The 18539-nt window shown below is 37.0% G+C and overlaps 1 protein-coding gene across 3 annotated transcripts in view; it reads left to right on the forward strand.

Moving 5' to 3' along the window:
* Nucleotides 1-17001, forward strand: part of NAAT1 (Nutrient Amino Acid Transporter 1) — a 53787-nt gene extending 36786 nt beyond the window's left edge. For all 3 annotated transcript variants that reach the window (XM_065237463.1, XM_065237462.1, XM_065237464.1), the window contains one exon: nt 16363-17001. In XM_065237463.1, the coding sequence (XP_065093535.1) occupies nt 16363-16944 (582 nt within the window). In that variant the 3' untranslated portion in view covers nt 16945-17001. The remainder of the gene's footprint in view (nt 1-16362) is intronic.
* Nucleotides 17002-18539: the final 1538 nt, after the last annotated feature.

Here is an 18539-nt window from a genome sequence, read left to right on the forward strand (position 1 = left end):
CAATTTTACAAAAAAAAAAGTGGATTTACTCACTAAGTGAGTAGCATTTTCTTCGATTTTCTAGGTAAAACTTCTCAAATATGAGTTAAATCGAAAGAGGTTTCACTCAGTCTGTTAGTGTCAAGCATGGGAAAATCGTTTCATTTTACATTTACTATCCACTCATACGCATACAACATCAGAAACGAGCAGTAGTTCATACGAGCAGCACTGGTTTCGTTCGCATTCTCATTGCTTCTATTTTCTTCGATGAACGCAGAATTGAGCAGAACAGATAGCTGAGAATAACATAATGATTTTGAGTGTAGTAGTGTGAATCATTCCTCACTTATTTTTTAACTCTTTATTTGTTCCAAATTCAAAATAAATTACATTTCATTTTAACCTAGGTGCTCCAGTTACTACAGCCTTAATTGTTATGATATATATCTACACACTTAATCTAGCTCGGTAAAATCTCTAACAGCCGATTACTTCGGCATTCACTTATGCTGATATCTCTGCAAAATATCTGTTTGTTAGCTGATATTTCAGCAAAATGATATTTGTTAGCTGAGTCTCGGCAATTGTTTGACTGAATCTCAGCAAAATCAATTGCAGAATTACTCGGCTGTTGGAATCTCGGCGAAAAAATTTAAGTGTGTAAGTGTTTTACATTGTTCCTACCTTGGCAATTCAGTATTTTAAACAGGTTGCATGTCAGTATAACAATTGAAATCTTAAACCTAAAAACTAAAACTAAATATTATCTAAGTATAAAGGGAATTCAATTTTTGCTTGAAATTATTAATTATTTTGTTGGACATTTGTTCTAAAGTCTCAACAGAAATACCAGGGAGGCAACTTTAAAATCATCTTCAGAACTTTGTTCTGAATCCTTTGAAGTGCTTTTTTCCTGGTAGTGCAACAACTAGGCCATATTGGCACAGCGTAAAGCATGGCCGATCTAAAAACTTGTTTAAATATTAGAAGTTTATTCGTCAGGCAAAGTTTGGATTTCCTGTTTATAGGAGGATACAAACATTTTATATATTTGTTACATTTGGCTTGAATGCCCTCAATGTGATCTTTAAAAGTTAATGTTTGGTCAAGTACTAATCCAAGATATTTCACTTGGTTTGACCAGGAAATTGGAACTCCGTTGATAGTGACTATGTGACTACTACTAGGTTTCAAAAAGGAAGCTCTAGGCTTATGTGGAAATATTATAAGTTGAGTTTTGGAAGCGTTGGGCGAAATCTTCCATTTTTGTAAATAAGAAGAGAAAATATCTAAACTTTTCTGCAGTCTGCTGCAAATAACACGAAGTCTTCTTCCTTTAGCGGAAATGCCTGTGTCATCAGCGAATAAAGATTTGTGGCAACCCTGATTCAAATCAGGGAGGACCGAAGTGAAAATGTTATACAATATAGGCCCAAGAACGCTACCTTGAGGAACTCCTGCTCTAACAGGTAGTCGTTCAGATTTGGAATTTTGTTAATTTACCTTCAGAGTTCTATCAGTTAAATAATTTTGAACTAATTTCATAATAAAGAGTGGAAAATTAAACTTTTTCAATTTTGCAATCAAACCTTCATGCCAAACACTGTCGAATGCTTTTTCTATGTCTAGATGAGCAACTCCAGTTGAGTAGCCTTCAGATTTGTTTGAACGAACTAAATTGGTAACTCTTAAGAGTTGATGAGTAGTTGAATGCCCATGGTGAAATCCAAACTGCTCATCTGCAAAAATTGAGTTCGTATTGATGTGAAGCATCATTCTATTTAAAATTATCTTTTCAAAAAGTTTACTTGTTGAAGAAAGTAAACTTATTGGACGGTAGCTAGAAACTTCAGCTGGATTTTTATCCGGCTTCAAAATTGGAACAACTTTTGCATTTTTCCATTTATCAGGAAAGTATGCCAAATGGAAACATCTGTTAAATAATTTTACCAAGAAAGACAAGGTACTCTCTGGGAGTTTTTTGATGAGGATATAGAAAATTCCATCATCAGCTTTCATATTATGAAACTTTTTAGTTATAGACCTAACTTCGTCCAAATCAGTCCCCCAGGATTCACAAAAATATTTTCCCGAGAGAAAATAACCAGATAATCCCGAGCAACCTGATTCTCAATAGGACTAATAAGACCCAAACTGAAATTATGGGAACTCTCGAATTGCTTAGCAAGTTTATGAGCTTTTTCCAAATTTGTGATCAAAATTTTACCACCTTCTTCTAGCTTACCGGTCGGAAAATAAAAAAAAGTTTCGGTACGTTTTTATTTTTATAAATATATTTGGAAAAATTATCAAAAATCTAAGAAAATTAGTTTCTTCCTTAAAATTACATGTAAAAATATTTTTTCTATCTCATCATGGAAAAAATTGAACTCTCAGCAAAACCGAAAAGTCGATGTTTTGTGGCTTTCTGAGTCCAATTTTATGTCATAATGACTTTAAAAAAATGTTTTTGCCCTTGAATTTTCATGAAAAATTAGAAAAAATGTAATTTTTTTAGATTTGTTATACCTTTTTCCAATATTTTTATAAATATCAAAATGTAATTATTTTTTCGGAGCGGTGAGCTTCAAAATGTTTGTTAGTTTCCAAAAGGCTGGAATTCGGGTCTAATTTAGAAACATTATTTTCAAAAGTTTTGTTCCTCAGGGCAGAGAATCGTTTTTAAATTTGTGTTTTGCAAATCCCGCCAGATAACTTTCATGGTTGGGCAATGAGAAGGCGGATTCACTCGCGAAGGTGGGCGCTATGGAAGGCGACATTTATGATCGACAGATCGCCTATAGTGAATTTTTCTCTATTTATCGTCAGCAGTCACTCGTTAGCTGGCAACATCAATGGAGTGAAGGGAGCTTGGGACGATGGCTACATTCAATTATCCCTAAGGTGTCGAAGTTTGCATGGTTCAAAGGGTTGAACTTGAGTCGAGACTTCATACGCGTGATGTCTCGTCTCATGTCCAATCACTATTGTCTAAACGCTCACTTGTTCCGTGTGGGGTTGGGAGACAGCAATCTCTGTGAATGTGGACAAGGTTACCAGGACGCTGATCACATCCTTTGGTCTTGTGCGGAGTATCGTGGAGTCAGATCACATTTTTATGATTCCCTTCGGGCTCGAGGTAGACAACCTAATGTTCCAGTTCGGGATATTTTGGCTAGACGCGATCTGGAGTTTATGAAACTCATATATGTTTACTTTAAGGATATTAACCTTAGATTGTAAGTTTGATTAACCTTGTGTTTAGTTTGTGTTTTGTACGTCTGGGGTTTTTTTTTTCAATGTTTGTTTTCAAGATGAATAGAAAAAATTTCATGCTTTAAGATTAATTAAATAGTTGTATCGTAAACCACATATAAAACCTCCTTCTTCCCTTTTCCCATCCAAAAAAATGTAAATCTCCACTAACCTCGAGACGACCGCGAGTACTCGGTCCAGTTCCTTTAACTTTAAATATAAGACAGTAATAATGTATAACGCAAAGGATAACTCGGCTCTGTAAAGTGTATTCAATTGAGCCTGTACAAATAAAGTAATTACAAAAAAAAACTTTCATGGCAGGATCGCGTGTTCTTTGATATTGTCTCCTACGGACATTTTTAAGACGGATCGTCGTCTATTATAATTGAATCGAATTTAACCTCGCATTTTGGTACTGAGGCAGCTCTTGCTTCAACTATAGCATAATTAATTTCATCTTTGGTTTGCAAAGGAATGTTTGGATCGAAGTTATATTCCATAAATGTTCGATATTGCTCCCAATCAGCTCTATGGTAACTGAAAGTAGAGCTGTTGGGATTAGAAATTATTTCTTGGGATATTTCAAAATTTACTGGAAGGTGATCAGAACCGAAGTCAGCATGGGTAACCAATGAGCTACAAAGTTGACATGAATCAGTTAAGACCAAATCAATAGTTGATGGATTTATTGCTGAAGAAAAGCATGTTGGGCTGTTTGGATATTGAATAGTGTAATAACCTGCAGAACAAGCATCAAACAGAATATTGCCATTGGAATTACTTTGAGCATTATTCTTTGAGCGGTGTTTTGCATTAAAATCACCAATAATGAAGAATTTAGACCTATGACGGGTAAGTTTCTGAAGGTCACCCTTGAGAAAATTCTTTTGCTGGCCTACGCATTGGAATAGAAAATAGGCAGCTATAAACGTAAGTTGTCCAAATTTTGTTTCAACAGAAACTCCCAAAGTTTCAAAAACTTTGGTTTCAAATGAAGAAATAATTTTATGTTTGATTCGTCTATGAACAATGATGGCAACGCCACCACATGTCCATCAAGACGATCATTTATATAAATGAAATAATGTGCGTCCTTCTTAACCTTATGGTCAGGTTTAAGGAACGTTTCAGTTATAACGGCAATATGCACGTTATGAACTATCAAAAAGTTAAATGAGCTATTATCTTTAAGCGATCGAGCATTCCAATTTAAAATCCATAACTGAATTTCTAAGTCATGACAATATTGTTTGCAAATTTTACTCCAGTTTGAAAAGCATCAAACATGGAGTTAGATTAAAGCATATCAGTAATCATGTCAATTAATGATTTCTGTAAAAATTCCATTTTAGGAGCAGTAATGCTTCCCAAGTCAAAATTTTCAAAATTTCCGTTAGAATTACGTTGGTTAGTATTTTGATCTCTACCCGCTGCAATAGCAGCATAGGTAGCTCCATTAACTCGTTGAACATTGTTAGCAGCGGGGGAGTAGGTATAGATGAAGAATTTGAAGCAGGGGTGATATTTGTACCTACGGGTACGAATGTAGAATTTGTTCCCCACTGACCATTGTTAACAGCAGAGGAATTTGTATCTGGTCGGGAACGTGGAGCGTCTCCTACCTGTCGTTTAGAACGAGATTGTAGTATCGCTTTGCAAATCTTACATTCCCAAAAATTGGATTTGTGATTTTCACCACAATTTGAACATTTAAATTTTTTAAGATCTTCCTTCACAGGACAGTCGTCCTTTGCGTGAGAGGAATCATCACCATTCATGCATTTAGCTGGCATGTAGCAATTTTTAGTTCCGTGACCCCATCCGTGGCACTTACGGCACTGGGTGAGGTTTTAGAAATTTCCTCCAGTCTTCCTGAAGTGCTCCCACTTCACTCGGACATGGAACATAAGACTAGCTTTTTCCATGGTTGTTTAGTTCACTAGACTTGAAGTGAACTAAATAAAAATCATTAAAAACCCCGTTGCGCGAATCGCCAGGACGGGATTTCATTTTCATTTTGATTACTTGGAGTGGAACAACTCCAAGTAATTTTGCCAGGGATTCACCACTAGGCAGACCATTCATGACAACCTTGAACACACGTTCAGTTTTGGTGTCGTACGTAAAAAATTGGTGCTGCTTCTCAGTAAGATACTTGAGAAGACATTTAAATCCATCCAAGGTTTCAGCCAATACACGGCATTCACCCCGACGTCCAATTTGTAGTGAAAACTTAACTTTTACGAAGTTCAAACATGCGAACAGCATGGAAATTGGAAGTGGTTATCACAATAGGGGGAATCTTTTCCTTCTTGGCATTAAGCCGGGAAAGTTTGCTAGAATTTTTCTTGGATGATGGATCATTCTCAGCCGTGAGCAAATCAAATTGATTGCTCAAATTAATTTCATCAGAAGGAAGATCAAGAGTTTGCCCTTTTCTTTTGCGCTTAGGCGCCATGGCGGCAGTAAATTTTTATCCAAATCGACTTCCAAGCAGATTACTATAAGAATCTGAAGGATTGAAGAGGAATTTTCCAAATCGATATCCAAGAAGGATTACCTCGGGTAGGGTCCAAACAAGGATCAAAGAGGAATTAAAGTTGAACAAGGTAGAAATTTTACAAGTTGATAGCTATTTTGTTTCTGTGGTGCTCGCGAGTAGATGAATTTTCCCATGATTGATTAGTATACTCTAAGACTGACTATCATTTCCGTCGATTATCCTCATATTCGAGCTGATTTTTGATGAAAATCTCAGAAATCTACCCCAGTTTGAGAGTAAATTCATCGTCCGTATGGATACCAATTTTAAAAGTCAACAAATCACAGCAATCACTTGAAAAAAAGTTCTACTACCGGGTTGACACGAAGATCGCCACACCACAAAACTTTGTCCTAAACTCGAAAGCTGCTGCTGAAGTGATGTTTATAACAAAACAGTGAGAAGGTAATAAGAACCCTGCTTTCGAAAAAGTTCAAAACTTATAGCGCGTTTCCGGGCATAAAAATAAACTCAAGACTCCAATGACGGCAATGGGATATCGCACCCATTCAAACACTCATGGGTCGAAACCAACGGCTTTACTTCCCTTTCGAAGGAAGACATGACTAGAGACGTTTATGCCTCAGACAAATCCCACCGACCCCGGCTGGGCTTTTATTTATTTATTTATTTATTTATTTGTCAATCAATCAAATCGTACACTACATAATAACATTAGGATTAATGTTCGATGATTTCGCAGGGTTTTAATATATATTTTTAGTTCTGTTGACGGCATATTTAGGTCAATCATTTCACAATGATGATTATAAACAGTCATCATCTGATTTACCGGTCCAAATTTAGCGTAATTGGTACGATGGCGATCTACTGCGAATAAGTGTCCATTGCGTAATTGTCGGGAAGGTACATACAAATTTAATCTTGACAATAGATCAGCTGAGTCAATGCGTTTCGAAATGATCTTGTTAAATACAGAAATCTTTCCGTAATCCCGACGTTCTTTCAATGTAGAGGGGCATAGTGAACAGGTGGGGCATAGTGAACATCCCGTGCACCAGCTTGGACTTTCGACCGTTCGGAACAAATTGGTTGGTGGTAGTATCAACATCATAATGATATTGAACCTACTACCAGTTGATTTGTTTCATGCAGCTGGAGATCCAGAGCCAAACTGCGGGATGCTCACTATGCCCCACCTGCTCAAAATGCCCCTCCTCCCCCTATATGACGGGAGAGGAAAAGCCTATGACTTCATATAACGGGAGAGGAAAAGCCGTCCAACCTAACTTGCGTAGTACATATGAAAAAACTGCTTTTGGATTGACTCTATTGGTTCTTCATGCTTTTTCATATAAGATATAAGGTAACTAAACAACGGTACAATATTCTAATATTGACCTCACATAAGCAACGTAAAGTGATTGTTTTGTATAAGGATCTTAAAACTGGAGACCGAAACGTTTTATAAAATTAAACATACAGCATATTTTCACATTTTTGAAAATTTTCATTACCTAATGTAATACGAAGATTTTGTTTGTTCAGTTTTCTACTGTACGTTATAAGATTACATTTTTTAATATTTAGTTTCAATAAAGTTTTACTACACCATTTGTAAAAAAAAACATGTATTTCATTCTGAAACACATTCATATCGTTATCGCTTCCTATTTCTAACAATTGCTTCATGTCATCAACGTATATACCAAATAACATTGCAAGTTTTATCAAGGCTTTGAAGCATTCTACAGTCTCAATCCAGAACTCTTATAAAACTAAAATTGTTACTTGTTAAATAAGCATTAACGGCGCCGGTGGTGTAGTGGTAAGCGTGATCACCTCTCACCCCAGCAGGCCTGGGTTCAATCCCAGTCGGCGCCACCGGGATGTTCTGAGGCATAACATCTCTGATCAGGCCTTCCTTCGGATGGGAAGTAAAGTCGTTGGTCCCCGGTTCATGAGTTGATGGGTCGATAGGTAGGGTCCAGGTGTGGGAGCTGCCTTCCTGGCACGTCGGTAGCATTGGTGCTCAGCACGGAAAACAAGATCGACGGAAAAAACAAACCAAAGGAAAAAAAAAAATAAGCATTAATGTCCAAAATAAAAAGAAGGGAATCTAGGTGCGAGCCCTGGGGAACCCCTGACGTGACTTGAATTGGCATAAATGTTTTCTCGTTGAATCTTACAATTTGCTGGCAATCTACCAAGTACGATCCAGGTGAGGAGCTTCATCTCAATTCTTATTTTTTTTTTCTAATTTAAAAATCAGCATTGGGATATCAATTCTGTCAAACGCTGTGCTGAAGTCCGTATATAGTGCTTCTACTTGGTTACCTTTATCCATTGCATACAAAGTCCACACATTCCAAAAGTTTGTTGAACGGCCTTCAAAAAAGCCGTGTTGTGCACTAGTTATTCTTCGTTATATTTGGCCAAAAACGTTTTTATTTTTAATTGATTCGATGAGTTTTGGAATGCTCGAAATGATAACAAACCCCCGATAATTTCGAATATCGTATTTTTTACCAGATTTTGAAATGGGTATTGAGTAGATTTTTTTTCCAATTTTTCGGGAATATACCAGATTCAAGTGACATATTAAACAGCCAGAATAAAGAGGTTGTGAGTTCAGTTGCTAAGTAAATAGGTGTGATTCCATCTGGCCCTGAATCTTTAGTGGCGTTCAAATCTCTTAGGTCATTCCAAATATCATGAGCGCAAATGTTATTAGCACAAACAGTCGTTGAAAAGTCAGGAAAATAAGAAATATATTCACAATCTCGATCATTTTCGTGTATGTTTCTTGGAAAAAAAAACTGTCAAAGAGATTACATACATGATCCAATGTCATTTTTGATCGAATGCTGCACGATTACATTTTAGTGTTGACGTAATTGAAGAAGTTTCTTGAACATGATTTAATTTCATTCTAAGTTTTTATGTTATACTCAGACAGTGGCAAAGAAATTGCATCATTAAGTTGATCAAAAATACTCAAATACTTTTCGAGATTATTACGATTGTTATGGGGGTTAGGTTTTTGATAAGTCTTTAGTGAGAATGACACTGATGAAGACTGCACATTACAGTCGAAATACGTATCTGTCATGGATACCAAAATTAATTAACTGGAAACTGGAGGATAACATTTTTGCTGTTTTATTTAAGCATTCCGCTAACAACCAAATTTCATTACTTCATTAAAGATATAATTATTGGACCAAACCGGATATTTGGAGGAATAATTGCGTCGTCTCCTTTCTAATGGGATTAGGTTCCTATAGTTGTGTATTGAGTCTCCATGCACAACTATAGGAACCTAACGCTTCTAACGTACCGCAACTATAGGAGCGTACGTCAAACAAAATTTTATAAAAAACCTCCACTGCACATTCAACATATAGGTACCTGATCCTTCAAAATGGTTTGCCAATTTATTTTTGAATTTATTTTTAATATTATCATTCGTGAACACATTTTCATACTCACAGTCAGTCGTTGGGGTGTTGACTGTCATGCACAAATATGGAATACGCGATTGCTGTGTGAAATGCTTCATGCTTCCATAAAGGAGAAATAGATTTACTTACACAGAAATCTTCATGTATATTCGTTAACAAGAAATTTAGAAAACAATTCTGTTGGTTTTTTACATGGTTTATTCGGTTTTATTCTACAAACGCCATTTTTTTTAAATAAATTGTAATGTTTTGTTTTCACCAACGACTGGCAGAAGAAAACTCACATTATCTGAATCAGGAATAAAATCAGCATTGCGTTGATTGAAATCTCCATAGATATGAATTTTTAATTCAATTGAAATACGATTTCTTCAGCTATTTGGAAGAAGTTTTCATATGGAACTTACAAGCGTAGTCTGGGGCAAAATAGACTGAGGCGAAGGTTTCAACAGCTATATTTGTCTTTACCCACACATACTCAAATTCTTTTACTTTTGATGAGACAATGAGTTATGAAATAAATTTTGAATAAATAGCAATAAGAACTCCACCACCAGACATTCTTTGGGTTTCGAGTAAGTCACGATTATCTCTGAAAACATTAAAATCATTTCCAAAAGTTTCCTCAAATAACTGAAAAAGAGGAACTCAGTATATTTTTATAAATTTCATTCATTTTTTATGCGTTTTTCATTCGATTAAAATTCTGACAATATTCCACAATTTCCCTAGAATGTGTTTCAGATGACATTTTTGTCTAGCGGCGCCGGTGGTGTAGTGGTAAGCGTGATTGCCTCTCACCCCAGCAGGCCTGGGTTCAATCCGAGTCGGTGCCACCAGGATGTGACCATAGTTTATTTATTTATTTATTTATTTATTTTATTTCGTCAACCAACGTAGACTAGTACAATTAATTAATACAGTTTTGTTTTCTTAAATATATATTTATATAAAAAAGTAGTGTCAGCTTTCTTGTCTTTTCTTTTATGAGTTGTTATTTCTTATGGAATAAAAATATTGCTTTAGTTTATGCCGAGACATTGTAAAGTCAATGGTTTCGCAGTGTTTATTGTAAGAGGCCATCATGCGGTTTAATGGCCCATATTTTGCATAATTTGTGCGATGATGTTTTATGGCAAATAAATTTCGATTTCGGAGTTGCCGAGTGGGTGCATGGAAATTTAATTTTGATAAAAGTTCTGTTGAGTCAATTCTCTGCGAAACGATATCATTTACAAATGAAACCATTGCATATTCACGACGCTCTTTTAATGTTTGTATGTTTATAAGCATGCAGCGTGCTTCATATGATGGAAGAAGAAATGAAGTCCAACCTAATTTACGAAGAGCGTATAATAGAAATTGTTTTTGTACTGATTCTAATCTTTCTTCGTGCGTGATTGAAAATGGAGACCATACAATGCTGCAATATTCCAGTATTGACCTCACATAGGCAATATATAGTGTTTTAATTGTGTAAGGGTCCTGAAAGTTATAGCAAAAGCGCTTGATAAAGCCTAGCATGTTATTTGCCCTGTGAATAATTGTATTGTAATGGTCTATGAAAGTTAGCTTAGAGTCTAAGATAATTCCTAAATCCCTAACTCTTTCACATTTGTCTACAGTTTGATTTCCTAATGCAATTGAAATATTTGAAGTTGTTCTTTTTCTACTAAATGATATTAAGTTACATTTTTTTACATTCAATTCTAGTAGACTTTTTTTGCACCATATGTAGAATATGTGTATTTCATTCCGGAATATATTGATGTCTTCTTCATTTCTTATTTCCAAAAAGAGCTTCATGTCGTCGGCATAAATAAGCAATTTAAGTTTTTTGAGAATTTAAGATATGTCGTTTACGTATAGAATAAAAAGGAGAGGTCCCAAATGAGAGCCTTGGGGGACGCCTGAAGTGACTTGAATTGGGCTCGATTTCTTTCCGTTGAATTTAATTATTTGTTGGCGGTTAGTTAAATATGATTCAAGCCATTTCAGGAGCCCTGACTTAATTCCAATTTTTTGCAGTTTAAAGAGTAACATTGGTATGTCAATGCGGTCAAATGCCTTGCTAAAGTCTGTATAGAGAGCTTCTACGTGGTTTCCATTATCCATTGCATTCAATGAATAGTCTATAAATTCAAGTAAGTTGGTCGAGGTCGAACGACCCTTGAAAAAGCCGTGTTGCATGTCAGTAATTCTATTTTTGATTTGGAGAAATAATTTTTCGTTGATAATTGTCTCGAAAAGCTTAGGAATGCAAGAGATAATGGCTATTCCACGATAATTACGTACGTCAGATTTTCGACCAGATTTAAAGATAGGTACTAGAAATGAGGTTTTCCAAATTTTAGGGAAGGTTCCGGATTCCAGGGACATATTAAAAAGCCAAAACAATGGAGCAGTGAGTTCCATTGCTAGACATTTAATAAATACTGGAGGAATTCCGTCAGGTCCAGGACCTTTTGAGGCATCTAAATTTTTTAAAGCCTGCAAAATGTCCTACACTTGAAGTTGATTGAGGCCAATGTCCCTTGAAAATTCTGGATAAAATGCAAAATAATCGCGGTCACGATCTTCTTCAGAAAATGTCGTATAAATTTCTTGAAAAAATTTTGCGAATAGATTACAGTTTTTTTCCGAACTATCACCGACATTTTCGTCCAGATGCATTATTGAAGGAAAATTGTCAGATTTTAATTTCGTTTTTACGTAATTAAAGAAGTTCTTCGGACAGGACTTTATTTCACGTTCAGTTTTTGCATTATATTCTTCAAATGCAGTACTGATAGCTAAATTCAGTTGATCGCATAGATCCAAATAAATTAATAAATTATTACTACTATTGTGTTTTTTATAAATTTTATGTGCTTTTTGCTTCCGATTTTTCAAGTTTTTTATTTGTCTGTTAAACCAGACTGGATTTTGTGTGTTTCTGTTACGTCTTTTTTTCTTCAAAGGTATTTCTTCCGAAATTATTTCTGTTAAAATTTTGTAGAACACGTCTATACCAATTTCGACATTTCCTACATTCCTTAAAATTAATTGCCAATTGACACTGTTTAATTTAAATTTTATTTTTTCGTAGTCTGCTAATTTGTATTCAAAGACTTCTTCGTATTCGCAGTCGTTGGGTCTTTGGTTTTCATGCATAAATAAAGAATATTCGATTGCTGTGTGAAACGCTTCATTTTTCCACAGTGGATTTAATGATTCGGTCACACAGAAATCTTCATAAATATTCGTTAGTAAAAAGTCCAAATAGCAATTTTGTTGGTTTTTGATGTGGTTAATTTGGTTCAGTCCTAAATTAGCAGTTTTGTCAAATATGAACTGCAATGTTTCATTATCCCCAACGACTGGGAGTAAGATACATTCATTTTCAGAGTCCAGAATGAAGTCAGCATGGCGTTGATTAAAGTCTCCATAGATGTGAACTTTAACCTCAGGAGGAAGGTCAGATAGAATTTGTTCAGCACTTAGGAAGAAGGCTTTATAAGTGCTTTTATGAGCATGGTCTGGTGGAAAATACACTGAGGCGAACACGTGCGTTTCACCGGCTATGTGTGATTTCACCCAAATATGCTCAAATTCTGTAAATTTTGGTGTAATGATGAGTTCTGAGTTAAAATTGGTCGCAAGAGCTATAAGGACTCCACCGCCTGACTTCTTCTGAGTTGCATGAAAATTTCTGTCGTCTCTGAATACATTAAAGGCATTTCCAAAGATTTCTTCACTTTTTACGCTTTCGTCCCAGCTTGTTTCAGTTGCCAGAATGACCGAAAAGGATGAGCATAATAAATGTTGATAAATTTCCTTCATTTTAGCTGGGCTTTTCATGCGATTGAAATTTTGACAATAAATCAAAATTTCAGTCGCATTCTGTCTGTGTGAAGAAATTGTTGGAAATACGTCGGTTGATAAAGTATGGTCATTGTTATTATTAGTTACCTCAGTCTCATGCCGAGCATCGTTATATAGAAATAATGAGTCTTCCTCAAGGTGCGTCAGCGGCGTTGAAAATTTACAGGATTGTAAAATTTGAGGGCGGCCTCCCTAGTAGATTGTAGCCGTTGCGTGCGTTCACTGGACAGGAATGTACGGTAGGATTGCAGGTCTGCCAAGGCGTCGTTTCGAGTAATTCCAAGTTCTTCATGGACGTCCAGGAAAATTTCGTGCAGGAGATTTCTGTCTTTTGGTAGTCCTTCAGCTGCTAGCATTAGAATAGCACTGGTTTTGGTGATTCCGCGAATACATGTTGATGATGGCTGGTCATGCAGGAAGGAGAGGTAGGTCCGAACAATGTCCATAATTTTCGGGTCCCTTAGACGGGCCTTCAGGAAGCGTTGGTCGCCAGTTACGGACTGTTCAGTAAGTCTCACTATTGGCGGACGCATGGGGTCCAGAAGAGGAGGGTGTTCTCGCTCAGTTGGTTTTTCAGTTCGATAAGGGTTAATAGTTTCCCCTTTTTCGAAATTAATGAAATTTAGTCCGCTTTCTTTGGGTGGCCGAGAAAATTGTATTCGTGCAGCAGCCAAAAGTTCTTTATCCAAAGGTCATGTCAGTGCTGTTGTAGAGATGGCTGCTTCGGGTCCTGTTGTTGTTGATGTTGTTGTTATTGCTGTTGTTGTTGTTATTGTTGTAGTTGTAGTTGTTGTTGTTGCTGTTGTTGTTGTTGTCGTTGGTGTTGTTGCTGAGGCATAACATCTCTGATCACGCCTTTCTTCGGAAGGGAAGTAAAGCCGTTGGTCCCCGGTTCATGAGTTGATAGGTCGATATGTCCAGGTGTGGGAAGCACGGAAAACAATAAAAAAATAAAAAAGAAGAAATTTTTGTTTGTTTGTGAGAGTTTAGAATATTATTAAAAATATCGGATTTATATATCGGATATACCAGTCACATCCGGTTTGTCATAGTCTGCCTCAGGAAAGTGCGTCAGGTCCATCTCCTGCGAAACGTCGTGATACTCGTCAATTTAGTTCTCAGCCGGATCCGGTACGTCTAGCCTACCTCTGAAGAGAGCATCAGGTTAAGCAGAAACACATTTTCTTCCTGCAAAGGGTGCGTAAATTCCGTTGAAAACACTGGTGGTATTTAGTTTAACTAAACTAAAAAAAAATTGAAAAGAAACATAACTAGAAAAAAAAAATACAAATTTATATGGGTGCCCGGAGTGGATAAGAAGAGACTTTAATTAATTTTACAAAATATTTAATTTTTAATATATTTAACCACATTTTACAACAGTTTTGCCTGTTTATTTACAGGTTTTGAAATGTAGCTAAAAAAAAATTAAAGTAATTTTGATCAAGATTTTCTAATTTGAGTGGATTAAAATTTTTTGGTGAGTAGTTTTTGAATAGTGTAGTTGAGTAGTGTAATTGAGTAGTGCAAAAGGTTGTAACGTACGCAACATATTCACTCACCAGATCAGCTACTCAAATTATAAACTCATGATAAATTATTATAGGGGAAATGGTAGCTTCTGCAATACCTTTACCTATTATAGTCAGAGGGTAAATGAGATCTTAGAGTGTTAATTTTTCATCACAACGATGCTCTGAAAGATGATGCACCTTCATGAAAAAATCAGCCTCCTAGGACTTCGTTTACCCCCTGACGATAATAAGTATAAAGAAGTGCCGAAACCATACTTTCCTCTACACACTTAGATTTTTTGCCGAGATGGGCACCACCGAGCAGCTCGGCAATCTATTTTGTTGGATTTCAGTGAAAAATTTGCCGACATTTAGTTAACAAACGGGAAATTTGCCGAGATCAAACATAATTTAGCTGAGATCTCAGTAAAATAAATGCCGAGCCTGCTCGGTGATGCCAATCTCGGCAAAAAATCTAAGTGTATAGGAGATTTTTCATACTTTCCAAAAATGCGATAGTATTCGTGGGTTAATTTCATTTTCATTAGTTACAGAACAAAAATAAGCAAAAAACGTCGATAATTGCTGGTAGAATGTGTCATATAAGCCCTTAGGCGCTAGAGCAGACATTAAATAACTAAGACAGACAATATTTTAATATATTAATTTCGATATAACATATAAAAAATGATGATAGGGCAATCTTGCCGCGTCCTAGCCTGCTGAGGGTAACATTGGCCACACAAGCTATGGGTTCCACCGGGAAAGTGGCCAGAATGAGAATCTGAAGTAAACTAAAGTCACAATCAATCACAACAAAATCAAATATGTGACCATTTGCACCGGTCATGTTCCGAGTGCTCCCCTGCCAAAATATGCCAAGGAGTCAAAACGTATCACAAAAAAATCAAACACAGACCCACATTTCATTAAGAAATTATCTTACAAAACTTCACTAAATGCGGACTTGATCAATTATGTCGGAAAATAAAATTAGATGGATCAAATCTCACCATATAGGTGGATAAATTCTGGTTTTTTTTATGATGGATTTCTATTTTTAATGGATCTGTTTTTATTGGAAATTTTAATTCATACTTTGGACAGTTCAGACATGTGCTGAAGAAAACGGACATATAATTTATGGTAATACATTACTTAGTTCCGTTTCTTCGATTCATTACTTAAGTATCCTTAAGTTAAGCTATCTGCTATTCAAACTTCGGACTTATGTCTTTGAGGAGATTCAAATTTTGGGCACCCAATTTTGAATATGGGTGTTTAAGCTACGTAGGATAGCAATCACTGTATAATTTCATTTTATTCGTTTTACGTGGATTTACCACGTTATTTTTGAAGTTTCGTGGGGCAATTAATTGACAACCTTTATAACACTTTATAACTGCCCAGTCTGGACAATGCTTAAAACAGTCGTGTCCGAAATATGAATCACATTTTTCCTCAGCGGAAAAAAGTGATTAATATTTCGGACACTTTATTTTTTAATAATGTTGGAAGCGCGTTAATATTTTCGCCAGCAACGTTATCATTCAGGGATGATACTTATATCATTCCTCCTACATACTTTATGTAGCTTTTAAGAGGCGAAGAGAGTTGGTGGGATTGATAAAAATGCCTTCTAGCGAACATTTAGTGTATATATGGAATAAAAAAAAACTTGTTTATAGTAATTCTAAAGTTGATTCACCTTCTGTAACAAACAATTGCACAACCTTAAACAACTCTAAAAACTCAAATATTTGTTTTTCCTTTCTAGGGAGGTCAGTGGATACTGGACCTGGTCGATCATTACGGAGGAACGTTCCTAATCTATGTCTTGGCTATAGTAGAAATGATAGTCATCTTCTGGATATATGGGCTGCAAGACTGGTGCAGTGATTTGGAGTTTATGGTGCAGCGTCGAGTTGGGATTTACTGGCGACTGTGTTGGGGACTAATAACGCCACTTTTCATGATTGCCGTTTTTATCTACTCACTGGTTGAATACAAATGGCCTACATACAGTGGCAAACAATATCCTAATGATGCTTTGATTTGCGGCATTATCGTGTTTGCATTCGGTTTTTCACAAGTGCTAATTTGGGCAACCTGGACTGTGACTGAGGATTCTACACAAACGTCACTGTGGACGAAAATCACGAGCGCAGCTAAACCGAGCTCACAGTGGGGTCCGTCTGCAGAGCACACGCGGAAAGCCTGGTTGAAATACAAAGAAGAAAGTAAAAACAGACGTGAAGATATAATTTATGCCAAAAATCATTCATCGATTGTTAGGAAATTGTATGTGCTATTTGGATTGTACGACGATTTTATTCAACTGGATAATACAAGACTTTGAATTGATTGGGTGAACTGCATAATGATTCACAGATAGGTATCCATGTATAGACTATCAATATAAAATGCAAATATTTATTATATTCAAACAAACGTTGTAAATAAACAAATGTTTTTTTGTAAATTCTCTTTTTATTGAACTACATTATTTAATATTTGTCTATTGTTGGCCAATAATGTATATGGGTCATTTCACCTCAAGTGACCAAGCAATTGCATCGAGCCTCACCGATTTGAACCAAAATTGGTGGATCTACTTATATCGAATTTTGCACTACCATTAAAGATCGGCAGTCTCTAAGAATGTTTTTCGCTCAAGTCAGTTGTTCCGTTTATTGTAAGATGAAGTTTAGAATCTTACATTAGTAAAAGAATAGTACAAAATGTAATGAAAATTGTACTCAGTGTAGTAACACGGATATTATAGCAAAAAGTCCAAACCCCTTCCTGGCTTGAAAACGTAAGCACACAAGAAATTGTCTTGCTCATCTCTCGTGTTTGACACCGTGGTGCGAGCTCGTTTTCCGTTCGAGACTGCATGAAAGGAGGAGAACGCACGCATACGAACAACAACACCGTGGCTGCCGGTTCGGAGAAGAAAAGCGGCAGTGAAAAAAAATCATTATTGGTGGACCGCCATAGTGGCATCTGGCACACCAGGTAGAAAAATTCCGGTACGAGTGCAGAGTGCCGACAAAGTAGACGGGTGGACAGTACAGCCGGCCAAACCACTTCCAACGCTAACCGCCCGTAGAAGACGTGCACACGCACTGGTCACAAAACGGACTCTTGGACAGGAATTCAGCGTAGTCGCAGGTAATTTGCTGCATAAAAGATGGCGACGATGATGCTAACATGTTCGTTTTAATTAGGCATTTTTCAAATCGGCTTGAGCCAGGAACAGTGATCAACCGGTCGCTACACGGACCGCACGGAAAACGACTGAATTGGAACGAGAAAGAAGCGTCCCGATCCGAGGGTGAGTTTCACGGCACAAGTATTGTCTCTGCCGATATTAATAGAAAGCCTTTTCAGGGCGCTTTATTTTTCCACGGTCTCAAGATTCGGGAAGTGCGGGAAGGCCGGCTGACGTCGACGGAATTGGACCACTCGATGGTCAAAGACGGTAGTGCGACGAGGACCGACTACGGAGCTCCGTGTGACGGCAAGCGATTGGACCGCTCGACGGTCAAAGACGGAGGTGAGACGAGGACCAACTACGGAGGCCCGTGTGACGGCGAGCGTTGGTACCGTGCGGCGAGTGACCAACAGGACGTCGGTCTCAGACGGAAGCGTACGACGATCGTTCGTCGAGTTGCCGACTAGACGACGGCGGGAAGCTAGTCAATCGCGAGCCCCGAGGACATGCAGTGAGCTCCTCAGTGGCAACAACGACGGCGAGCAGGAGAACATGTGAGTACGTTCCAATGTACGTAGGGGGCGGAAGGTTTGCGACGCCGAAGAAAGAAAGGAAAAAAGAAGAGTTATGTTGTTTAGCAAGCATTAGACAGGTCCAGGAAGAGTAACAAGAGTAGGAGAAAGAGAGAGAGAGGAGCAGGAGCTAGGAGGGGAAAATATGTGGGCAATGAGAATACA

This window comes from Ochlerotatus camptorhynchus, unplaced genomic scaffold (assembly GCF_037179485.1).
Source record: "Ochlerotatus camptorhynchus isolate MF236.1 unplaced genomic scaffold, CSIRO-AGI_Acam_v1.1 ptg000624l, whole genome shotgun sequence".
Classification (NCBI taxonomy): Eukaryota; Metazoa; Arthropoda; class Insecta; order Diptera; family Culicidae; genus Ochlerotatus; species Ochlerotatus camptorhynchus.